The following is a 25,416-nucleotide window of genomic DNA, read 5'->3' as shown; positions in this document are numbered from 1 at the left end:
AAATTTTTAAAACCCCAAATACACTAAACGTCTATTATTAGGGTAACGGTTACATAAATTATGACACGTCCACAAAATAAATGACTACTCAGAATTTTTTGAGGAAGAAGGTAGATATTCAGGTACTATTGCTCCTAAAATATATTAAGTGAAACAAAACCCAGTATGTAACACATACGCTATGTCCTCATCATATAAATCTAGTTGTTGTTGTAGGCAGACAATGACTGAAAAGATGTCCCCAATGTTGTCTTTCAAGAGGAGGACTAGGAGGAGGGGTAAAGACCCTGACTGTTAATTTATATGTGTCTTTCTGCTGTTTTAACTTTTCACAAATAACATATAGTACCCTTATAAAAAAGTAAATTAGTTAATAAAAAGCCACTACAGATGAGAGGAACCAGCTACTTGGTCACCACTGGGGGATTAACACTTACTTACATTGAAACTTTCTGAGATAGCAAAAAGAACCCTACACTATCATAGTTAATTTACCTTGTGAAAGGATTATCTCAATCCCCTCTGCACTGGTGCAGCGCAGGAAAGGCAGCTCTTAAAGTTCAGCACATAGTTTGTGGCATTATACAAGAAACTGAAAACAGCCAATCCCCAGATAGCTCGATGAAGAAACTGCTTTTTAGAGGAACCGTGGACAGTTTTCCGCCTGCTACTGATGGCGCAGTCTGTGCAGTCCCGAGCTGTTTTCCTCTGATGAGGGAGTAAAAAAAGTCCATCCTTGCTTCACTCTAAGTACTTAGCAGAAGGGTAGTAATAGCAACAGCTACCGTGTATTGAGCGTCTGCCCTGTGCTGGGTAATTTACATAGTCACATTATCGCTAATCCTCTGCATCGACTCTGCAAAGTAGGAATTATTGTCCTCTTTTCCTCATTTGAGGAAACAGGCTCGGAGAATTAAGCTCCTTGCAGAAGGTGCACAGACACTAAGTGGCAGCAGAGCTAGGTCTCCTTGATGTCAAAGCTGAGCTCTTCCACTATGTCTTACAAGAGACAGAGCACCCTCAGGGAACATCTTCCAGGATTTGAACAGCCAAGCATTTTTACATGAAGGCTCAAATTCTTACCTGTTCATCTACCTCCTGAAAACTGTCAGCGTCAGTGCCATTTGCCTCAGACTTTCCACAGGTGCCACTAAGAGATGAGCTGCTGTCACTCACGCTACCTTCTGGGGTGCCTGTGACACTGTCACGAGCTGGCCGTGAAGACACAAAGAGGCTGATGTTATCAAAGTCGTCATCACAGAACCTGTGCTCAGCATCCACCTTCTGCACTTTTGCTGGATTGTAGGGTCTTAGGAAGGAGGAGTACACATAGCCTTTCATAACTGGATGCAAAATAAAAAGAAAGAAGAAACAAGGTCATTCGTATACTTTTTCCAAACATTTGTGCTTAGAGAAGCACACAGAGGCCCTTGGGAAAATCTCAACTTGAAAAGAGGTGGTAGTTGTGTGTATCTTATGCAAAATCTTACGTCCTGTATCCACAAGCCACCTGCTTGTGCTCCCCAGTGGGTCCTTCTGTTCCATCACTGCCACCAACTCCCCTTCCAGGAGATTGATGTCATATTCCTGTGTAGCGTTGCACCTGCGCTTGGCCTGGTATAGTTCCTCTGTACTGTATGTGGACAGAAGTTTGGAGCGATGAGCGTCAGTTTGACGTGGCGCTTCTGGCTGAGAGAAGTAAGGAAAAGTTTTGGTTTAGATAAAATGTATAATAAAATCCTCACTGAGTTGGTAAATACTTCTCTGGAGATGTTTTAAATGTTGAAGCCATACACTGATTTGGGATTATTTCTATATTATGTTATGGCATAGTTTGGGTTATTAGTGTGAAGTATCCAGCTGAGTTAAGCGGTGAAAAATTCTCTGGTTAGCACATGAGGGCAGTGTTGTAGAGAAGAAAGAAAACTCACGGGAAATAAGAAAGCAGAAGTTCTAATCCCTCTTGGCTAGGACAACTTTTTAATTCTTTGCCATACTGTAGACAATCCCTTACGGATTAAGCACTTGCTAAGTAATATATAATTAAGTAAATTGTACACGTGCATGTCTTTTTCTTGGAAATAATGTCAGTAAATTAGGCAAGAGTCAAGAAGCCTGGAGCCCGTCCCAGCTCTGCCGCTAAGTGGCTCTGAGAAAGCCACTTCATCTCTGGAGGCTGAGATTCCTTATCTAGAGAAATGAAAGGGTTGAACTATACGGTTTTGGTCTATAAAATTCTGTTCATTCATTCAACAGATATTTATAGAGTACTGACCTTGTGTCAGGCACCATTTTAGGTGCTTAGAATACATCATGTACAAAACAGAAAAAAATCTATGACCTTACAGAGCTCATAGTATAGGCGGTAGAAGTAGACAAGAAATTCTATATATAATAAGTAGGTAAATTATATGTGATTAGAATGAGATAAGTGATATGGAAAATAATACACTATGAGTTGGACAAGGCAAAGAAGTGATAGCCATCATTGTCATGAATCCTACCAAACTCACCGGAATTTGCACAGGCTTCTTCTTTTCAAAACTAAGTTTCCTCTCAATAAAGGTGGCACTGTTGTCCTTTACAAAATTCAGATTTTGAACCTCTTCTAGTACTCGATTCTGAATTTCGCAGATGGTTGAAGCCAACAGTGGTATCTGTAGGTAGAAATAAGATGGCATTGTTCCCGGACAACTACTTAATCTTATTAGGTACTGAATTTAGTAGAGTTGTGCTGAGCAGTTGAGAGAGTGTAAGATAGCTCCACAGCAAAAAATCAGGGCAATGTTAGAACTTCTAAATAAAAATGATCTAGTCTGCTGTCTCTGGAAACCCCACTAAAATATCAGGGCTAATTCTTTTAAAGGTTCAAGCCTAAATATAAAAAGAACAGAAGTGAAGAAAATAGCAATAAAATTTTGGAAGAAAGGCTAAGGAATCGACAGCAGTAGGCAGCTTCAGTGTGGTAGGGTGGGCTCGTGGGAGGGGGAAAAAAGCTTTGGTTAAGAGCGTGTGGTGGTTTTAAAATAAATCGGCAAATTCTTTGACATCAAGAAATGGAGTCCGTGTCCCCTCCCCTCAAAACTGGGTGGGCCTTTAGGATTGTCTCAGTGGACAGAATGTTGAGATGAATCAAACAAGGGAAGTGACGCTGTCTGACTTACAAGATTAGGCTTAAAAAGACCGTGTGGTTTCTGCTATTTTCTCTGAGGACACTCACTCTGAGAGACTTTGGTAGCCATGGAAGAAGTCCAGCTGCACTGTGGCCGCCATAGCAAAAGGCCATGTTGAAACATCAGAGAGAGAGAGGGATGGGGTGTCTATGGAGCCCTAGCTGTTCCAGCCCCCAGCTATTTGAGTCTTCCATCATCATCCCGTCACCAACCTCAGACATGGGCCCCAGAGATGACTCCAGCCCCAGACATTATCCACCTGCAACCTCGTGAGAGACACTGAGAATGACTGACCTGAGCCCAGTGAACCCCGAGAACCATGACAGACAATGACAATAAGTAACTATTGGTTGTTTCATACCACCACATTTGGTGTAATTTGCTACACAGTTATAGAAAACTGAAACAATTTTTGAAGCAGTTGGATCTCCAGATTCTTTCTCCTCTTCAGTGAAGCTGGGTGATTATTTCTTCCCTACCTTAGCAGAAGACAAAGTTTTCTTTTCTGCAAATGGTAAAGCAGAGAGTGTCTAGACTGGGGACGCTAGGCACAGATAAGGTCAGGGGACCCACACTGGAAAGAGGGTAAATAAGTGAGTGGATGGACACTGGATCCAGAGACCTCCCTAGCCAGGCACAGCAGTCACCATTACCCTGTAGTCAGAGGACTTGAGGCATCCCTGGAGATTCTGACCAGCCCAAAAGGAGAGACCTAAAGATGCTACCATCAGGGGTTCCAAATGAAATGACAGACAGATTCTCTACACAATATTGAAGCTTATAGTTTTCAACTCCTACCTATGTGTCAATGCTGCGAACTAGTCCCCAACTCTTTATCACTGATGAGTGATCAAGTATATCAGACTTTTGAATCATGCCTCTAACATGAAAGGGTGTGATGAAAAGAAAAGCAACCTGAGCCAGCCCTGATGGCCTAAAGTTAAAGTTCAGCGCTCTCACTGCTTCAGTGGCCCAGGTTCAGTTCCCAGTCACAGAACCATACACCTGTCTGTCAGTTGCCATGCTGTGGCAGCGGCTCAGATAGAAGAACTAGAAGGACTTACAGCTAGGGTATACCACCATGCACTGGGGCTTCGGGGTGAAAAAAGAGGAAGATGGGCAACAGATGTCAGCTCAGGGTGAATCTTTCCCTGAAAAAGGAAGGAAGGAAGGGAGGGAGGGAGGGAGGGACAGAGTGAGGAAGAAAGGAAGGAAGGAAGGAAGGAAGGCTGTCTTAATTTTAAGAAAACAACAACAAAAAACTCGTAAAAATTAAAATTATGAGAACAGAAATGAAAAATCAAAAGTTGGGTTTGAAGATTAATTTAGGAAAATTTCTTGAGAAGTAGAGCCAAGTAATAATGAGCCAGAAAATAACAAAATTAGAGGAACAACCCAAGAGGGCCTGAAAGAGAAAAGGAAGAGAGAAAAATCATCAGTGAAATATTCAAAAAAAGTTTCTAGAGTGGAAGACAAATTTTCAGGCTGAAAGGATCCCACCAAGTATCCTACACTCCAAGGTACATTGTCATTACATTTCAGACCGATGGGGACAATAAGAACATTCTAGAAGCTTTTAGAAAGGGATGGGAGGGAGTAAGTTCATACAAAGGATCAAGAATCAGAATGGACCTCAGAGTTGTCAACAGAAACAATGGAAGCTAGAAGACAATGGAACAGTGAGATGCCTTCAAATTCAGAAAGAACAACTTAGAATTCTACATCCAGCCAAACAACCAATTAAGTGTGTGATAGTATAGACATTTTCTGATATTCCAATGTCAAAATCTTAACCTCACAACTTTCGTTTCTCAAGAAGTGCCTCAAAAATATGCTCCCCCAAATAAAAATAGAAAGCAAGAACAAGTAACAGGGGATAAGGAAACGTTAGAGCCCCAGAAGAGAGGGGAAGGGGTTCCCTACAAGGGGACGAAGTGTGAGCCCAGGATTATTGTCAGTTGTCAGATAAGAAGGGCAGCCAGTTCGGACTGGACTGAGTCAGAAAGCTTTGGGAGAGATTTCGGCAAGAAGACACAATTAATAGAAGACCTCATACATCTGAATGTCCTAAGAGGTGATTTAGTCAATTGGCAGATAAAGTGAGGCAAATTAAAATTAAGCCACTGACAAAAAACCCCCCACAATTATTAACTTTAGGGAAAACGGAAAAACTACACATGAAAGAAAAAGTTATCATGATGTAGTATGGCTCAACCCTAACCAGCATTCCCTGTGGGTACTGAATATCCTTTGTTTGCTTCTTCAGATTCCTGCTTTCCTCTTCTGTTCTGCTCTGCACTCCGGGAGGCTGATCAACTCAGGATGTATCCACGGCCTCCTTGTGCTCTGGCTTCTAGATGGGTTCAGTCAACACGACGCACCCACAGGAATGGAGAATGAGGGAGGACAGTGAGACCGGGTATTTATTTCCTGAGTTTCCTTTCCGTGGTGTTGACTGATAGCCCAGCACCTGTGGAGCACTCTCCACGTGCCCATCTCTGCACGTTCCTGTAACCACTCCTTGCCCTTGACCCTCCAAGCCAGCTGTGGTGAGGCTCCCTCCTTTAACAAGCCCCAGCGCAGTGCACTATGCTTTAAGGTTTCCCTGTGCCTTACTCTCATTTTTGTAAATAGTTTTTTATTAAATTTTTCTTCAGATGTCCATTTGAGTGTGTTATGTTTTTCCTACTGGCGTCAAGACTGATACACAAGTCAAACAGTTTGAACGCTGAATATAAACTCAGCCAGATTTATGATACAGCTGTATTGGACGGGAAATAGAAAGAGTGTGTGTGAATATATTTGTGGCAGGGGCAGACAGAAGAGCAGCTAAATCTTCACTTCTCATAGTGGAATGTACTGTGCCTAGAATTGAAGAGTAATGAAATGGCAACATGAGAGTGTTGTTTTAAAATATGAAGGTAAATGCCAAAAAATCAGCTAAAAGAGTTGAAAAGCAGTCGCCTCTAAGGAAGGAGAAATGGGGTAAAAGGAGTGAGAGACTATTGTTTCTCTTAACCAAACCTAAATAACTGCTTGAATCTTTAAATCATGTGCATGTATAACTCTGACAAAAATAAAAATTAAAAATAGAGCTTTGGATTCCTCAAAAAATTAAAATTAGAATTACGATATGTTCCAGCAATCTTACTGCTGGGTAAATATCTGAAAGAATTGAAAGCAGGATCTCAAAGAGATATTTGCACACTCATGTTCACAATTGCCAAGAGGTGAGAGTAACGCAAATGTCCATGGATGGATGAATGGATAAAGAAAATGTGGTCTGTCCTACCACATGCCGTGACAGGGATGAACCTTGAGGACATTAGGCTAAGTGAAATAAGCCAGTCACAAAGAGACAAATAACTGTATGGTTCCTCTTCTATGAGGTATCTAAAGTAGTCACATGCACAGAGACAGAAAGTAGAACTGTGGTCGTCAGGGGCTGTGGGGATCGCAATGGGGAGTCATCGTTTAATGAGTGTAGAGTTTCAGTTTTGCAAGATAGAATGTTCTGGAGATCTCTTTCACAACAATGTGAATACACTTAACAATACTGACCTGTACACTTAGAAATGGTTCAGATGGTAAATTTAGTCATATATTTTACCACAAACTTTAAAAGTTCATATCTTTATAATTCCCACTTTATTCATATAAGAAAATTGAGACACATGGGGAAAAAATAATTTGCCCAAGGTAATATGGTGATGGATGGGTGTTAGAACATGGCACTCTAGTGAGAACCTGTCCTCTAACCGCTGCTCAATTCTGCCTTTCAGAAACGTATCTAGTTATGTAAGATGCCACCACTGGGGAACCATGTGAAGGGTATAGGGGCTCCTGTATTGTTTCTTACAACTGCCTGTGACTCTACAATTCTCTAAAGATAAAAAGCTTAAATATATATGGCACATATAAAATCTATAATAAAGTCATTTAACAAGCATAAGGTTCTGCCACATGCTTTCCACTTCAGGGCATTTGTAATTTCTCAGAAACAAAGTACCTCTCTGCTCCTGTTCTGCTATGGACTGCAATGTGAAAGATATTTAGATGACATAAGACAGACACTGAAGACAGCTTTAAAATTCTACGATTGAAAGTGGGAATCAAAGATACCTAGAGTAACGTGTCTTTTTTGATTAGCAAATTCCTGCCAATGCTCACCTTTACTGTGAACTTGTGAGCCTGCCTTCCTCCACGACCATGGGGGATACACAGATTCTCTCTATAAGCCTCAGAATGAGATTTCCCAAGGAAACTGCAAATTTATTGAGTTTCATTGAGAAAATATTAAGAACAACAACAAGAAAAAGTAACTTTTCAATAAATAGTATTAGTGCAACTGAATAGCCATTTGGAAAAAGGTAAAATTGCATCCATATTTCACATTATGAACAAGGATAAAATCTACGTGGATTAAAGATTTAAATAAAAACTATGAAACTAGAAATATACTAGAGGAAACATGAGTGAATTCATTTGGAGCCTCCAAGTGTGAAAGTCCTTTCTAATCATGACTCAAAGTCTAGAAATCATAAAATGAAAAATTAATAAATTTGACATTAAAAAAAACTTCTGCATGATGAAAAAAAAATACCACAAAGTCCAAAGACAAGTGGTAAACTGGGAAAAAATATTCTCAATTTACATCTCAGTTAAAAGGCTCATCTCCCTGGTATATACGTTGTTTTTAGAAATTGAGAAAAAAAAAAAAGACCAATAACTCCATAGAAGAAAAAAGAAAAGACTTGCACAGGTAGCTCACAGGAAGAGAAATAGAAATGGCTCTTGATCATTCTCCACCTCACTAATAATTAGAGAAATAACAATGAAAACTACACTTGAAACCTACCAGACTGGCAAAAATGCAGGGAAATCAGCACTCTCATATGTTGGAGGTAGGAATCCAAAATGGAACAACCCTTAAGGAGGGGCTCTGTCAATACCAGCCCAGTTATGTATGTATTTCCCCTTTGACCTAGGTATCCCACTTCTAGAAATCTCTCCTAAAGATACATCTGCACACCTCTAAAATGACTCTGCTATTATTTGTGACAGAAAAAGATTGGAAATAGACCAAATGTCCATCAATAGGGACAGGTCATGGCATAAAAGAATACGCATTGTATGACGCCATTTATATGAAATACAAACGAGGCAAAACAGTCTGTGGTAACAGAGGTCAGAAAAATGGTTAGCTTTGGGGGGCTACAGCCTGGGAGCAGTCGTGGTGACCTATGAGGAACTAGAAAAGGTTTTTATCTGGATCTAGGTGGTGGTTGCACAGATGTATAAATACATAAATATGCATTAAGATGTACACTTCAGACTGAGGCACTTTACTGCCTATAAGTTTTACTTCAATTTAAAAAGTTTAAAAGTAGAAGACTGATCAGAGAAATGCAAATCAAAACCACAATGAGATATCACTCCCCTCACTAGAATGGCCAGCTCCTGTGGGGTAGGACAGCCCAGCCCCCGTGGCCTAGTGGTTAAGTTCTGCACACTCTGCTCCAGCAGCCCAGGGTGGGTTCCTGGGCACAGACCTTCACCACTCGTCCATCAGTGGCCATGCTGTGACAGCAGCTCACATACAAAATAGAGGAAGATTGGCAACAGATATTAGCTCTGGGTGAATCTTCCTCAGTAAATAAATAAAAGAGTAAAAATAATAAATAAAAAGCTCGCTTCCCTTTAAAAAAAAGACAGATGTGAAGAGAATGGAACCCTTGATCGTTGCTGTTGAGAATGTAAAATAGTGCAGCCACTTTGGAAAACCGTCTGGCAGTTCTTCAAAAGGTTAAATATAGAGAGTGAGCATATGACCCGGCAATTCCACTCCTAGGTACAGATCCAGGAGAAATGAAAACATGCATCCATTAAGAACGTGAGTGTTCACAGCAGCATTATTCATAATAGCCAAATGTGGAAGCAACCCAGATGGCCATCAACTGATGAATGGATAGATAAAACATGGCATATCCATACAGTGGAGTATTATTTAGCAATAAAAAGAATTAAGTGCTGAAACACTACAACATGGATGAGGCTTGAAAACATTATGCCAAGCAAAAGAAGCCAGTCACAAAGAGCCACATGCTGTATAATTCTTTTTATACCAAATGTCCAGAATAGGCAGATCTGTAGAGGCAGGAAGTAGACTGGTGGCTGCCTGGGGCTGGGAAGTGAGGGGGAAACGTGGAGTCACTGCTAATGGTACAGGGTTTCTTTTGGAGGGATGACAGCATTCTAAAATTGGTTGTGGTGATGGTTGCACAACTCTTGGGAATATACAAAAGATCATGGAATTGTATAATTTAAATGGGTAGAATACATGGTATGTGAGCTATTCTCAATAAAGTTGTAATCCAAGAACTGGGGGCTGGTTACACTCTCCTGTACAGCTATGCAGTAGACCAGTGGAGAGCTGTGGAGGAAGGAGGAAGCTGTCTGTGCACTGACAAGGGCGCACCCCCAGGATGCTGCAAAGCCAGTTGCAAAATGGTGCTATAATATGCTAACTTTGTCTAGAAACAAAAGTATATATTTGCATCTAGTTTTAATGGCACAAAGAAGCCCCAGGTAGATAAAAATCAGCTAGTAACAACGGGGTAGGAGCGGAGACGAGATGGTTAGGACAGAGTGGGTGTGAGACTGCTTATAAGTTTTTATGTAGTTTTGCTTTTTGAGCCATGTAAACACAGCACCTGTTTATTCAACTTAATTTCACTCAAAGCATGAGTTAAAAGTTAATTAAATACACAATAAAAAATAAAGTAGAGACAGTTAATTTTCCTCCAAACGTTGTCCATTAAATGTCTAGCCAGCTGAATGAGAGCTAATAAAGTTGAACTGAAGGGCCGAAACCCAAGCTGATTGTTTTAAAGTTGATATTAAGTTGTGAATATGTTTCTTGCTCTTCAGGAAAATAATTATAAAATCATATCCTAATGGAAAGCTAAATGAGATCTCTATATATTTACACACACAAACACACACACGCATACACTTCAGGCTTCTCTTTCTCAGAGGAAAACAGAAGCATAACAAAGCCTAGTTTGATAGTATTCCTATTTTTGTCATTACACTGAGAGGGCCTTCTTTTTGGATTCACATCTTAGTCATGGTTGAAAGGGAAGAGAACACCAAATATAAGCTTTAACAGAGCACCAGGCGCCAGAGCTGCGCTGGTTCCATCAGTGAGCGGAGCAAAGCTGAAGCGTGTTCCGTGCCTGAAGAGGAATCTCCAAAAAGAACGACAGGCGTGTAAGTCACAGCAAACCTGCCCCGGGAAGCTGTCCTTTAGCTTCTTGTGGAGAAGAGAGAGAAGGACTATCTGAGTGCTTCAGTTAAAATAAACCACACGCACACGCACACGCATACGCACGCGCACCGTGAGCAGGGCTGCTGGCACCGTGTGGGTTCTGACGGGTCCCAGGCCGGGCGGCCAGGTGCCTGCTGCGCTTACCGGCCCCGCCGTGGAGTAGAGCCGTCGGGCCGCCAACGTCAGGTCCCCGAGGAGGGCGACGAAGCTGCACAGGCAGTTGGACAGGATGGCCCGCGCGGCCCGGTTGAACACCTGCAGCTCTTCCACGAGCTGGGCGTTGAGGGCCTCGTACTCCTTCTTGGCCAGGCCTGGCTCGGCGCCTGCCGCCCGCTGCAGGTGGCTGTTGCAGTCCAGCAGCTTGTCGTAGCGCTTCTGGATGAGCTTCTGCGGCCCTGGGAACAGGGACAGCAGTGCTGACAGCGGCGTCAGAACGAGCTTCTGCAAGCCAACCGCCTGCCAAAAGAGAGACACTCCGGTCACAGAGGGGGAACCGCCGAGACCCGGCCAGCGCTGTTACCAGGAGGCTCACTCGTCCCGCGGGAGTCAGGGGAAGACAGGAAAGTGTCCACGCAAGTTAAAAGCGGATGTTCAAGGACTTCGAACAGCGACTCTAGCCTCTCACACTGAACCTGAAGAGTGAGCAGGAAGAGGAATACAAAGTTGAAGCCTGCACCCCCAAAATATGCCCACCCTTCTCTCTACGGCCACTGGTTCTGTCATTGGGGTCATCTCCTTCAACACTTTCCCCTTCCCCATGTTTCTCACCCTAGAGGCAAGTGGAGCCAGCCCAGGACGTGGGGCAGGGGGTACCTCCAGCCTCCGACCGCCAAGACTATGTACGTGATTCACCGTACGTTCCCTTCCTTTGGGGGCAATCAGAGGAAGAGAGTGGGTCTCAGAAGCGTGCATCCTGTTCCTCCCACATCTGCCTCAGTTCCCTGGCTGCCCTGGTGGCTAATTTTGGTGGTGGAATTGTATCCTCTATCCAGATGATACCTCTGATATATGTATTTTGCTCCTGTGATAGAAATGACCACAGAATTATTGGTTCCTCTCTAAATACATTGAAGGATTAAGCTGATGCTGATTCTGTGTCTTAAATTGTTACATTTTTAGGTTTGAGTCATTGAAAATGAACTTCATATAAATGCCCAACTCCGTGCCAGCGCCTGAGCACCCTGGGTTTGTGTCTTCTCTTTCTCTTTCCTCCCCTCTATTCTGAAGTGCACTAGTGTCCTGGGATGGCTGGCTCCCCAACTTCACGCTTTCTCATATGTGCTTGGGTTATGTGATTATGTCATGGTAATTTGGAAGTAGGTTTCTCTTTTGTATCCCAAAAATTGTCCTAGGGAATCTGCATCTGAGTGGCAGCTTGCATTAATTAACTTGGCCTCTGGAACTCAGTCTAAACTCATGGGAAATCTAGAAGAGAGGGGAAACCAATCTCTTATTGGAACCAGCAATAGCCCGCACAGATTAAATTTGATGTCTAGCTTATAAGATAATCAATATAAACCTGCAGACTGTTTAATGAGTCCTTTGACTAAGCAGAGAATCTGCCTACTGAGATAAATTACTGTGTTTCCAACTTTCCTGGATTCTACAGGTAATGTCCACACAGTATGACAATACGATTACAGCATGTATATCCTGTGACATAAATTGATTCACCTGAACATAGGATCTGTGAGTGGAACAAATATGGATCAGATTGTATTTTAGTATTTTGTTCTCTACAAAATGTGTAAATAAGCATCTCCCATGGTTAGACTAAAACAACAACTTTGCCTTTAGATAGATTTTTGAGTTCTTAATATTTGATTTTTAAAAACAGTTTAATATACTTTATCCATAAAAAAAGTTACTTTTATATTGAACTTTCTGAGAGTTATTTTAATTTAGCTAATTTGTCATCTTGTAGTTTTATGCAAGGTAGAGAAGGATACCTTCTCTTTTCTTTCTGTCAACTTCTGGAGCATGCTCCATGAGAGAAGCTACACATGGTGCTCAACACATGTTTAAGCAAATAAATAAATTTACAGTCAGTAAATGTCATGACTTGAGATGGGGGGCGCCTCACTGAGATTTAGAGCATCATAGGCCAGGAGTGCAAAACACCCTCCACACAAGGGCCACTCGGTGCAGATCCTTCTGACCCAAAGCGCCAGCAGAAAACCGCCACTTTCAAGAGGCTTCGAGAGGATGAAGGGTCCATTCTAGCTCCTGTGTAATACCTGAAACAGTGCTGTGAAATAATTATACCTACGGAACACAGATACTGAATTAAAATTAGTATTACTTAGACTAATTTACCATCCAGATATTTTCTGGGCTCAAGCATGTTTTTATGATTCCAAAGCTATGGTTTATGATTCTGTACATTTTACAGAACTCTTAGAAAATAAATGTTTTACCCATAGCAGAAGACATGACCTATGACTCTGCAAGGCCCTTTCTCAACAGGAAGGCTTTATTGTCCAGTGTATAGTGTGTTAACGGAAGTCACATCTTCAGGGGCGTCTTCGCTCCCCTTTTTAGGACTCTGGGCATCCCACAGGCTCCTTTAAGAAGATCATAGCTTTCCAAGTTGATAAGCCCCTGATAGATCACGTGCAGACAAGCTAAACGTGGATGTGAAAGCTGCGCAGACACCGCCTACCCCACAAACACACTCTGGGACCCTCTTAAGCTTTGATTATAGTCAAATCCTCACTAATCCACTTCAAAATATTTAATGATAAAAACAATCTCCTGTTTAAATCTGCTAATTTTGACCTTAGATTTGCTTTAGTGAATGTTTTACTTCTAACTCCAGAGAGATAAGTGAAAAGCAGCTTTACTTTTAACCCTACTGTTTAATTTGCATTTATCTGTGAATAAAAATAACTTACAAAGTCCTCACAGGGATTGGGGGCCTTACTTGGGGCCTCTGAGTGGCCCCTCTCCTCCTCGTCTTTGTCGCATGAAACCTCCTGGAGCGCCATTGCACTGTGCAGAGCCAAGGGCGTGGCATCCTGAAACCCAAGAGCAGTGTTCTGAAGTCAGTACAAGTTAACGCATCCAAATGGGCACGTCGCCATCATAACCCTCCAGGACCAATGGCCAATCAGCTGACTTGGAACAGTACCTCTCCTTACCCCCCACCGAGTCGCTTCCTCATACTGCTCTGGATGGCATCCTCTTCTCTTACGGGGTCCACCTTAAATTCCCTTGTTGGCCATTCTTCAGCATTCGTTCCTACAGGTCCCTTATTTATTATTTTTTAGTGAGGAAGATTTGCCCTGAGCTGACATCCGTGCCCGTCTTCCTCTACTTTGTATGTGGTATGCCGCCACAGCTTGGTCGATGAGTGGAGTAGGTCCTCGTGCCCATCTGAACCTGGGAACCTGGGCTGCCTAAGCAGTAGGTGCCGAACTTTAAGCACTCTGCCACCGGCCAGCCCCATACAGATCCATTATTTAAAAAATCACTCCTCTTTGATTTATGTCTTCAGTTTTCCTTAGTGAATTTAATATTCTCTTTAAGAGAAGATGCTCACATTTTTGATGAATCAATTAGTGGAAATAGACTTTCCTGTAGATGTTTCTAAGAGACGTTTACTCCTGAAACATTTGTCAAGAACAGGGTTCCCATTGTCCCCTGGTTGTTACAACTAAGTTTTGGGTTTCTTTTCACAGAAGGCAGCGCTTTAGGAAGAAACTAGCAAACCTGATTGGAAAACTAGGCTTTGCATCAGCTAATAAACAAGGAAAGAAGGTGACATTGGTTACAGAACATAGGACCTTGCCCCCAAATCATTGCTCCTGTCGACTTCATCCTCTGTTGGTGTGACATTTCATCTAAGCACGCAAACATCTGCTTCCAAAAGCAGATATCCGAAAGGAATCTGGAAAATGGGACAGGGCCATTTAACTGACTGACATGTATCCCACAAGCTTTCTATGTTTCCTCGTTGTGACCGCTGTGGGGATGTTGTCAAGGACACTATGTCTTCTTTACGAGCTCCCTTAGAGGACGCTCCTGACTGGTCTTCCCACTGATATAATTACCCCACTCTCCAACTGGTTTGTTACGTCTGTGATTCTCAACAAGGGCAGGAAACATGCTAGGGGCCTGTGCTGTGTGGGTGCATATGGTGTCATATTATTTTGTTAGAATTTATTTTCCTTTGTGTTGACTTTCCTCCAGGTACACCTACTTAAAGGGGAATTATCTAGGAATTTCATTCAGGACTGTAGGGACATTCCAGATCACTGGTTATGGAAGATGCAGCAGTGCCCAGTTTGTCTTACAATTGTGTGGTCTCATGCCCTTTTTTGGGGTAGCCTACAGCTGAATTTGAGAACACACATAGGTTTTGTGTTTTCATAGTCATCATGTTATACGCTTTTTACTGTTTAGCGTATCTCATCATTTTCTGTCCACTTTTGATTGTCTTCTTTCTTTCAGTCCTGCTCTTAAATTTGCAAATATGTGTTTTAGGTACTGGAAAGAGATATGTTAGGATAATCAAACAAATGAAGAAAACTTCTGCCTCATCTGCAATTTTGCACTAATGAACTCATCTCTGTTATAAAAAAAAGCATGCTGATGGTCCAGCACGACGTGGCAGCTGTATGAGCAAATGTCCCACAGTCTGGCAACTTGGACCGGAGGACGGATGGAGCTGGTGAGGGAACAAAGAATAAGACCTGAGTCCTTACACTGCCCTCCTTCACCAGCAGGGCGCAGCCTCCCAAATGTGATACAGAAGGCATCATCCTATAAATGAACCGTCAGTCAGTGTGACACATTTGCTCCTCGTAATGACTGTGGACGTGGACACCTGCTTGTAGAAACACTGAAAACCATTGTGTTTCACCTACCTGTACATGTTGAAGACAGAGCGAGATGTTCTTCACACAATGCCTCACAGCCTTCTCTAAAGATCTAAACAACTTTTCTTCTCTGTTAAAGGTATTGTCTTTCACCTAAAATATAGATGAAATTATTTTTATAACTCAAACAAATCCAAAATTTAAAAACATATCATGGACCGTATTGGCCCGGCACATGACAGAAAGCTCCTGTTGAGATGAAAATCTTCCCTGATGTGCTGTTTTAACAGGGTACCTTCCATGTACCAGACACAGCACAGCTGATGCTCAATTAGGGTAGCAAAGCCACACAGTGCAGCTTAATCTCCTGTTCAGTTTTCACAGAGCCTCTCATAATCTCGGTAGCTGTAGGATGTAAAACTCTTCTCTTCATATATTGTGTAAATGCTCCTAAATTATGTTACATTTGTGGGTTTATAAAATAATTAATAAAAATAAAATAAAATTTTGATTTATTGACTGGAATTTACTGTTTCACTGATATCACTCATCCCAATTTATTTCACAGTGGTTATTTAGAAAATACTCTTAGGTTCCCGGCTAAAGAAGTGTAGCAATTTTTTATCAACTCAAATTTGATAAAATAATATATAATCTCAGCAACAACAGTCCTTGTGTTAGGAAAACTCAGCAGAGTTAAGATCATGGTCATATGTGTTCAGTAATTTGCTGTTATCTTGCATGTCTACCTGTTAGCATTCAGAAAAATATGCTTTTATATGCCTGTGGCAGTTTCTAGAAGCACACTCTTATAACTGCTCTTAATGGTGAGAAGTATTTCTCAGCAACTAAATGGCTACAAGAGAAGATCAGAACCAGCCTCACGCTGGCAAACTCTGTGTGGACATGCAAAGGTTTCTGGAATGTGGCATGTATTCTGAGCGTGGGACTGGGGAGAAAACACTGCCGCTCTCAGCTTACACGCCTATTAGTTTAAAACGGTTGACTTTAGCGCTGAATGCATGGAACGTGGTGACTCTATTTTATTTTTAAATCCCTTAATACTGGTTATCTGGAGAGCTTTTGATTAAACAAGCGGCACAGTTCTCTGTAATCCACACAATTCAACAGCCTCTGCCTTAGGATCTCCAGGCTCTGACCCAGTTTGACGTATTTAACAGGACGCTAAGGCAGATTTTTTAAAACGCAGCTTTCAATGACCCATCACCAGCTATTCCATTTTGTGTATCTTGCTTGGGACTCAGATGCTTCTAAAGGAGCAGGTCCAAGGATCACATGATGAGAACTACCGCCCGGTTCTACTTCTCCATAGCCGCGCCTCTCTCATGCTGCTCTATGACTCTGGACGATGATGCTGTCCCTCTTCTGTCTTGCAAAACCCTGTTTATTTTTTAAAGACTTGCTCAACTGTCACCCCTTCCATGAATCCTACCTCCAATTCCTATTCTTTCCCCTGTAGAAAATTACTTGCTTCCTCTGATGTCCTCTCACAACGCTCGTTAATTACTTAAGGGATTCTCTCCACCGATGGATTGCAAGCACTTGGGATTAAGTAGTTTTGTCTTAGTAATAATAATAATAGCTAACATTTATCAAACACTAACTATGTTCCAGACACTGTGCTAAAACCTGTCTTCCATTCCTCGTCTTAATTCTGAAACAACCCTGTGGGGTAGGTGCTATAATTAATCTTACGAGCTCCCTTAGAGGACACTCCTGACTGGTCTTCCCACTGATATAATTACCCTGCTCTCCATCTGGTTTGTCACGTCCATGATTCTCAACAAGGGCAGGTAAATTTTAGAGATAAGGAAACAGGAGCTTCAGGAGATGTGGCCGAGGTTGTTGACGTCCTTCTGTCATGCTCTGACTGAAGGATAGTCCGTAATTCTAGTTTAAGTTGGACACATGGCTGCCTTGCTAGAGACAACCCCCCAACCCCTAGCATTGCAGCTGGCTCTGCCCTTGTAACTGGTTTGGGCAAATAGGACGTGAGCAAGAGTAACGTGTTTCATCTCTGAGTCTTGGCCCTATACCATTGTTGTTGGGACTTGAATGAAGACATGGCAATGGCGCGGCTCCCATCAGCCAGATGAAGATGCATGTTTAGGGAACAGCACAGCACAAAGCTGGGGAGGACTGAGGGATGTGTGCAGCAGAGTCCGTCTGGATCATGTCTCAGGACTATTATGAGAGAGAGAGAGCAATAAATAACAATCCGACTTAAGCCACTATGGTTTTGGATTTCTTTGTGAGAGATGCTTAGCCTTTACCCTAACTAATATAGGAAGTCAAAGAAACTTATCCATGTTAACAGGTGGGACCAGGATTCAAACCCAAGCTGTGTGAAATCAGACCTCTTTGTATTTACAATCTCCAGCACAGCGTCTGGTCCATAAGAGCTCAATGCATGTGTGATGAATTCAATAGCATCTTCCTCATGGGGAATAGTTTTATACCCTACTTCACCAAATATTTCACTGGAGCTGCTGACAAGTGCAAAATCGACTGATTTGAGATTTATCTCGTCTACAGTCCAGCCTATGCAGCTGATTTTCTGATTAACAGTGAAATGCTTCATTGCTGACAGGACATACTCTCAAAAGATTAAGGGGAAAATCTAATTAATACCCCCTCAGGCCACTTTGACTATAATTCACTTTTAGTCCACAATTGAAAAATATCAGAAGTTGATGATAAATGTGGTAAAGAATGTACCAGCTTCTACAAAAGCCTGCTTGGAATTAAGACCCGCCTATTGTTCCTCAATAGAATCGTCCTGAGTCGGAAGCAACACCCCAAGGCGTAGGGGAGAGCTGTTCTCCCAACACTCACACCCGCCTCTTTCGCATGAGTTCCCAACTCAATCTCGTGACTGTGGTCTGGCGTTGAAATGTCTTGATTTTCCTGTCCTTGGTCTGTGACCACACACCATGAATGTCCCAAACTTCCCACATTACAATTCCACGGTGAGAGGGGAGCCTGGAGTCACTGGCTATATGCAACGGACCCAGGGAGCCTCTAGAGGATGTGAAGCAGTCAGCACAAGAGTGATGCAGGCACGCGGTCCAAGGATGTCCCTGTTGGACATGGAATACATCATCCATTAAGGAGTCTGTATCCGCGTGGCAAGTAAGAAGCCTGCACGTTAACAGGTAAACACCAGCATAAGGCAATGATGCAAAATGCTGCTGCTGCTGCTGCTGCTGCTGCTGCTGCTGATGGTGATGATAGTGACGGTGACGATGGTGACAGCCAACGTATACTGAGTGCTTACGCAGGGTGTTAGGTCCTTCCTTTATACACATCATCTCGTTTAACACTCACAGCCACTCCATGTGCTAGGTCCTAGTATAATCCCCAATTCACAGATGATTGAATTTAAGTTAGGTGCCCAGAGACAAATACTTATTAAGTGACACAGGTGAGGTTCAAACCCAGATCTGAATGACTTCAAAGACCTTGCTCTCCGTTTCTGCCTTGGGCGGACTCCTGCTGTGTGAGCACGACCACGACTGGGAGACACCCAGTGAGGGTGTGAGGCGTTCAGAGGAGGGAGAAGCCGCATCTAGTGTAGGGGCCAGACAGCTGCGAAGCCTTAATGGAAGAAGGAAAAAGCCCAGAGCGGCTACAGAGTGAGGTAGACGGGTCAAGGCTTCTAAAACCGGCACTGAACCTACACACAGTTGCTTCCAGGTCGCACCGACAATCTGAGTTACAGATGTTAACATGGTAAGTGATGAAAGCAGGCAAATGAGGAAAAAAAAGTACTAGACTATCTTAAGAACTGTCCTGCCTACTTTTGGTTACCACCTCAGGGCCACAAGCTTTCTGTCCTGTGATTCCCAAAGTGTGTTCCATTGATCACTGACTTCAAGGTCATTTAGCTGCTAAACACCTGGAGTCTTGGTAAAAATACAGACTTCTGGTTTGTACCTTGAACCAGGTAGAGCTCTGGAATCTGTCCTTTACCAGGTTCCTCGGGTAATTCTTACAGATGTTAAAGTTTGAGAGCCCTTGCTAATCCATCCATTATGTATTGGGGTGGAAATGAAAGTGGTTCCAGCCTGGCTGAACAGCTGACACAGAACAATTACCCAGTAATAGAATGTGCATCCAGGCGGTGGAGGGAGGGAGGGATGAGGGGCAGGAAAACTCACACAAAGGGATGCCCCTAAACACTTTTCTTCATAGGTGAAATAAAGATAAGATGAGCATCAAAGGAACCCCAGAGGAAAGTGAGGTTTTAAAAGCAGAGGTAAGACAGGGGTGGAAGAAGGGCATCGCCTTGGTGAGCTTGTGTGCTGGTTGGTGGTGAGCGTCAGGGCTCCTGGCATCCCTTGTTGACCCCTGTCCTTATGACCTTATCTCTCCTTTGTCTGTTTCCTGAGGTGAAGCGCCACAGCCAAGATAGAGTCAACACCACCCCACTCCGTTCCCCAAACGAGAGACAGAGGGGAACAGCATCCAATCACTTTGATTCTCAGCATTCTAAAAATAGCTCTGATAACAACAAAACAAAACTGCACAAAATGTCAGCATCGTGTCCCCCAGGAAAGTGTATGTGGCCCAAGGAGAAAAATTACCTGTGATTCTCCTCTTGTCAGAATCTTTAGATGATTTGTCACTCTTTTTGATTTCTTGCTAATTGAATGAATGTTTAGTTTAGACAATTTGTCTTTGAGTGATTCATCCTCATCATTCTTCTTGTATTTTAGAACTGGAACAGAAGAACGCAATGACATATCTGAACACGTGCAGCATAGAAAGTGTGTTTCATCCAGAGTATTCAAGATCAATATTTGTAATTAGGATCAAAATCGATGTGACTTTTGGCCCTCTGTTGCAGGTGCAATATGCTCCAGCCCACTGCCCCCAGCCGCCCACCTGCTGACGTGCAGGAGCTCAGCTGTCCCAGGGTTTGAGCTCCTCTGAGCCTGAGGTTCATTTACCTCCCACGTCAAAGAAATCACTGACACCAGAAACAAAAGCTCTTTCTCTCTTCTCAGATGATACATTTACCATCTGGGGTCTCTAGAACGAAGCATCAAGACCTAACTGATGAAAAGACAACTGTGTCCCACGTGACGAGACTTCAGATCTCTCCACCTGCTGAGAGATTTGGGGTAAGTCGAGTCACCTCTCTGAACTTTACTCTTTTATCTTTAAAATTATTTTCACCTCTCATATTGTTCAAAATGTTAAATATTCCTGACATTCAGTTTTGGTAAGGGTGTGGAGAGATGAGCAATCTCATACACTGTTGACAAAGATAAAACCATGCAGTTTTTGTAGAGAAAAACTTGGCAGAATCTTATAAAAATGACATTATTCACATTATCATGACATATCATCATATGCCAGCATGTCCATGCAGGGAAATCTCTTTTCGTAATCAAATGCATGAAGTTTTGTTTGCTGCAGCATTTTTTCTAACAGCAAAATGTTGGAAACCATTCAAAGTTCATCCACAGAGGAATAGGTTAATACATTGGGACACATTCATTATGGAATACTATGGAACCACTCAAAAGAAGGCCCCATTGACTGGAGGAACGTTCATGGCGTGGGATTGACTTCAAAGGACAACAGCTAACTTAGTCCAGTGCGTGCTGCAGGAAGGAAGGGAAGAAGGAGACGGGGAGAGAGAGAGAAAGAAAGTGGAAACAGACGTAGAAAGTCTGCAGAAAACAATAAAGGTTAGCTATGCAAACTGGAATCAGGGGAGACGAAAAAACTTTCTCTTTAGAACTTCGAAATGGTTTAAGGAAACAGGAAAGTAAAAAGAAGAATGTAACAGCCGTTATCCATCTCCTGGCTTTGTCAGATCTTAACATTTTGCCTTGTTTCCAATCTTTCTATTTTTTTTAAAAAAATCACATAACAGTTGAAGCTTCTCTGATCCTCTTCTCTGATCCCTAAAGGAAATTGTCATCCTAAATAATGGGTTTTATTTTATCTGTAACTATTTTTATGCCTTTACTGTGTGTGTATGTAGCCATATAGTACATAGTATTATTTTGAATGTTTTCAATCTTTATAAAAATGGTACCATATTGCATATATTCTTCTGTCACTCACTAATTTACCTTCTAAAATACTCAACATTGTGTTTTTGAGATTTATCCAATTGATACATGTACTTTAATTAACTTTTATGTTCTCGTGGTATCATAGTGTATAACAGTTTGTGCGTTATCTGAATAAATACGTAAGTCATTTTCTTTTCTTTTGTTGCTATTAGGAACAATGCTAGTTACTAGTATGTCTCTCCATGAACATTCGGACGGGAGTTTCTCAAATATCTAGAAATTGGTTTTCTGGGTCTCGGGTGTGTACATCTTTAGCTTTAGTAGATGCTGTCAAATTCTTCTCCCAAGTGGTGATTCCAGCTCACACTCTCACCTGCAGGCTGAGATGCAGCGCTTGATGAACGTTACCCTTTCAACATCCTCTTGCCAATTTGACAGACTGGGACTGGTATGCCATTGTGATTTTAACTTGCATTCCACAGATTTTTAGTGAAACTTAGCATTTAAAAACTTATTGGTCTTTCTGTGAATTGCTTTTTCTTTATTATGATTGTTGACCACTTTGTATTGACTGCTTTTATTACTGATTTGCTACCAACAATCGTACATTCTGGACAGGGACCTTCTGTCCGGGCTGGGGCTGTCCTTTCCTTGTTTCCGGCACCTTGTGCTCTACAACTGCCTTTCTACTCTCTGCCCTTCTTTATAATTTTAATTTATTAACACAGATACATACGATGTTTTGAATAAAATTTAGAAAATAAAAACAATAAAAATAAATGAAGTGGTTGGACCAGTTAGCTCCCAAGTCCTCCCATTGCTTTAATGTGGAATTGTGGCGCAGAGCACAGAGGGAGGACGCAGGGCGCAGAGGGAGGATGCAGGGTGCAGAGGGAGGACGCAGGGCGCAGAGGGAGGATGCAGGGTGCAGAGGGAGGACTCAGGGCACAGAGGGAGGACTCAGGGCACAGAGGGAGGACGCAGGGCGCAGAGGGAGGACTCAGGGCACAGAGGGAGGACTCAGGGCACAGAGGGAGGACGCAGGGCGCAGAGGGAGGACGCAGGGCACAGAGGGAGGACTCAGGGCACAGAGGGAGGACGCAGGGCGCAGAGGGAGGACGCAGAGCACAGAGGGAGGACGCAGGGCGCAGAGGGAGGATGCAGGGCACAGAGGGAGGACTCAGGGCACAGAGGGAGGACTCAGGGCACAGAGGGAGGACGCAGGGCGCAGAGGGAGGACGCAGGGCGCAGAGGGAGGATGCAGGGCGCAGAGGGAGGACGCAGAGCACAGAGGGAGGATGCAGGGTGCAGAGGGAGGACGCAAGGCACAGAGGGAGGACGCAGGGCGCAGAGGGAGGATGCAGGGCGCAGAGGGAGGACGCAGACCACAGAGGGAGGACCATGCCCCACCCCGTGCATTACTGCATCCAGATGGTGGGAGCCCTGTAGCTGTGCCTCCTATTTTGAAACCTACATTCTACTTCAGATGCAAATTTTACATCTTAGCTAATAAGTCGTTAACAGTAATTTCTTAATTTAAGAAAGAAATATATTTGCTCCCTTCAGTCAAGCAATTAATGCCAAAAAACATCTCCATTCTTTGTGCCAGAACCAGATGAGCCTGATGTGTTAGCTGGGCCCCCTCCCCTGGATCTGCCCCTTTCGCCACCGCTTATCGGCTCTGGTTCCCACGGCTCAAGCTACCTGGCCTTGCCACATCTCCTTACCACACACACCGCAGACACAGGAGGGCCATATGCTGTGGGTATCTTCAGCCCATAATCCATCACCGGCATGCAGTGGTCAAAAGAGGTAGAGTAAAGGACTGTTTGATTAAAAGCTGTCATTTCTTGTGTGTCATGGTCCTCTCTGAACCCAGCTGGTGGGGCAAAATCACACTCTCCTCTAACTCCAGCTATCTAGTGATCATAATCCCTGCCACGACCATAATTACTTAGACCTTCTGATTCTCAGAAACATAAACAGAACACTCCAAAAGCGGAAAACACCCAATTCGTCGTATGTCTTCTTACCTAAATCTTTCCGTCTTTTCAGTTCGTTGATGTTTATGTTAATGTCCCTCACTGCAGCAAAGGCGTCCTCCAGCGCTCGGAAGTCCGGGTGGCAGGGCGGGGTGGAGTTCCGAAGCTCGCACAGCAGGAGCGGGTATTTCATCACACGCTGGATGGGTTTGATCATCAGAGAGCCCATGTCCAGTAAGTTTGGTTTGCCTCTACGATAGAGTAAATAAATCAGTTTCATAAATGTTTGTCTTATTAACTCCTTTTCATTTTTGTGATCTTTTATGATAAATCCTGAAACTGTTTTTCCCTCCATTTGGTGATGTACGATTTCTAGATGAAAGCTGGAGCAAGGGGTGACCGAAAGAAGCAAGGCTAAAAGATCTGGCTGCTAAACAGAACCTGAAGGAAGACAAATGACTGTCTGTCCGCAGAAAGGATGGAGCATGATTGCCATCCACGTTCCACTTACAGCGTTTTAAATAACAGTCTTTATAATAATAGTAGGAAACAATTTCAGAATACTTTTTTCCATGACAACCAAGAAAAATGCATTTGCTTGATGGTTTTTGTGATTATTAGTGAGGAAAATAAAATCATTATTTAAAATCTAAAAGATGACTTGCTAAGTGTGGTCAAAAGAAGGCATTGTCTTCTCTCTTCTACCAAACTGAGGAGTTGCATTGACGTTTCAGAGGTTCTATCACAGTCCCCAAAGAGATTTATAATAAATGCAACAGTTCTGTAAATATTACAAACACCGTCACTATCACTAAATATCGCTGCTACACAGTGACTTTCCATGTGGAGTTCTTCTCAGCCAACAGATCTTTAAATGGCTCCACAAAAGTGAGCACTCACACCTGACTCTTCCGTTAGGAGTGTCTGAGACGACAATAGAGCCATTCCAAATGGAAGTGAAGAAGCTACAAGCGTGCTCACGCCATTGTCCAACCCACTGCCATTCATTTTTCAGCCAGAAGGCAGTGGTTTCCAAAGTCTCTTTATGCAAAGAGGCAAATAAAGGGAGCTGTATACGGGACATGGATGAAACCGTGTGCCAGGTCCCTTCTGGTGGACAGATGTACTCATTTGTCTTCCTTTAGGTTTCTATTTAGTAGACAGAGGACACAGACACTGTTTTCCAATCCTGATAGGTGGATTTTCCATTCTTCAATTATTATGTTTTAAGTACTAATATGGACAGACAACAGACAACATAATTGGCATAGTGAAATGAATCTAAAAAACGTTGAACAATATTAGAAAGGTTGCATCATTAAAGAAGGTCTGAAGGTGTCTTAGGAGACCCACTCATTGAACTCCTCATTTGATAAATGAGAACTAAGGACTGTCACATGCAAGTGCACACACGCCTGCAGACACACTCACGCACACCAACCACTCTCCGTCACGTCTCCCCATTTTATTTTCACCAAAGCCCTTATCACTATCTGCGATCATCTTGTTTCTCTATTTACTAGTTTATGCTCAGTTTCTCTGCCACCACTATATCCCTGGTGTGACATACAGTGTTCTCTCAATGAATATTTGCAGACTGAAGTGGTAGATTTCTCAGATTTTCTGTAATGTGCTTTTCACGTTGAACTTTTTTTCCAAAAAAATTGTGTGATGGTCCTGAAGAAATGACTGAGGAATTTTATCCATGCTGAGAAATGATGATTCCATAACAGACACAAAGACTGAAGCAAACTAAAAAGCAACAATTTTTTTGAGGAAAATCAAAATAAATGTTAAGGATTTGCAAGGGAGTAAAGAGTTGCTTCCATATGATTTATCCTGTGCTTCCTACCCATTTGCACCCAATCTATTAAGGAAGGGAGCTAAGGACAGGGTGTCACAGAGGGAACGAGGAAGAGAGATGTTACTGGTGTCCAACAGGACTGGGTGAAGTGGATGGGAAAAATGTAAATCTATTATGAATGCTGAAAAAATAAAAAATAAAAACATAGTTTCTAGCTGATGATGTATGAACAGCAGAGCCTTTGAATAAAAAAG

At 42.7% G+C, this 25,416-nt stretch overlaps 1 protein-coding gene across 2 annotated transcripts in view; it reads right to left on the bottom strand.

The window, feature by feature from the left end:
• Positions 1–25,416, bottom strand: part of ARHGEF38 (Rho guanine nucleotide exchange factor 38) — a 121,780-nt gene that overhangs the window by 9,887 nt on the left and 86,477 nt on the right. For both annotated transcript variants that reach the window (XM_014858407.3, XM_070504533.1), the window contains 8 exons: positions 23,410–23,609; positions 19,931–20,064; positions 15,372–15,476; positions 13,398–13,520; positions 10,648–10,959; positions 2,514–2,657; positions 1,491–1,689; positions 1,084–1,343 (listed from right to left, as the gene is read on the bottom strand). In XM_014858407.3, the coding sequence (XP_014713893.1) occupies positions 1,084–1,343; positions 1,491–1,689; positions 2,514–2,657; positions 10,648–10,959; positions 13,398–13,520; positions 15,372–15,476; positions 19,931–20,064; positions 23,410–23,609 (1,477 nt within the window). The remainder of the gene's footprint in view (positions 1–1,083; positions 1,344–1,490; positions 1,690–2,513; positions 2,658–10,647; positions 10,960–13,397; positions 13,521–15,371; positions 15,477–19,930; positions 20,065–23,409; positions 23,610–25,416) is intronic.

The sequence above is a fragment of the Equus asinus genome, chromosome 3 (genome assembly GCF_041296235.1).
Source record: "Equus asinus isolate D_3611 breed Donkey chromosome 3, EquAss-T2T_v2, whole genome shotgun sequence".
Classification (NCBI taxonomy): domain Eukaryota; kingdom Metazoa; phylum Chordata; class Mammalia; order Perissodactyla; family Equidae; genus Equus; species Equus asinus.
This window is presented reverse-complemented; position numbering and strand designations above follow the sequence as displayed.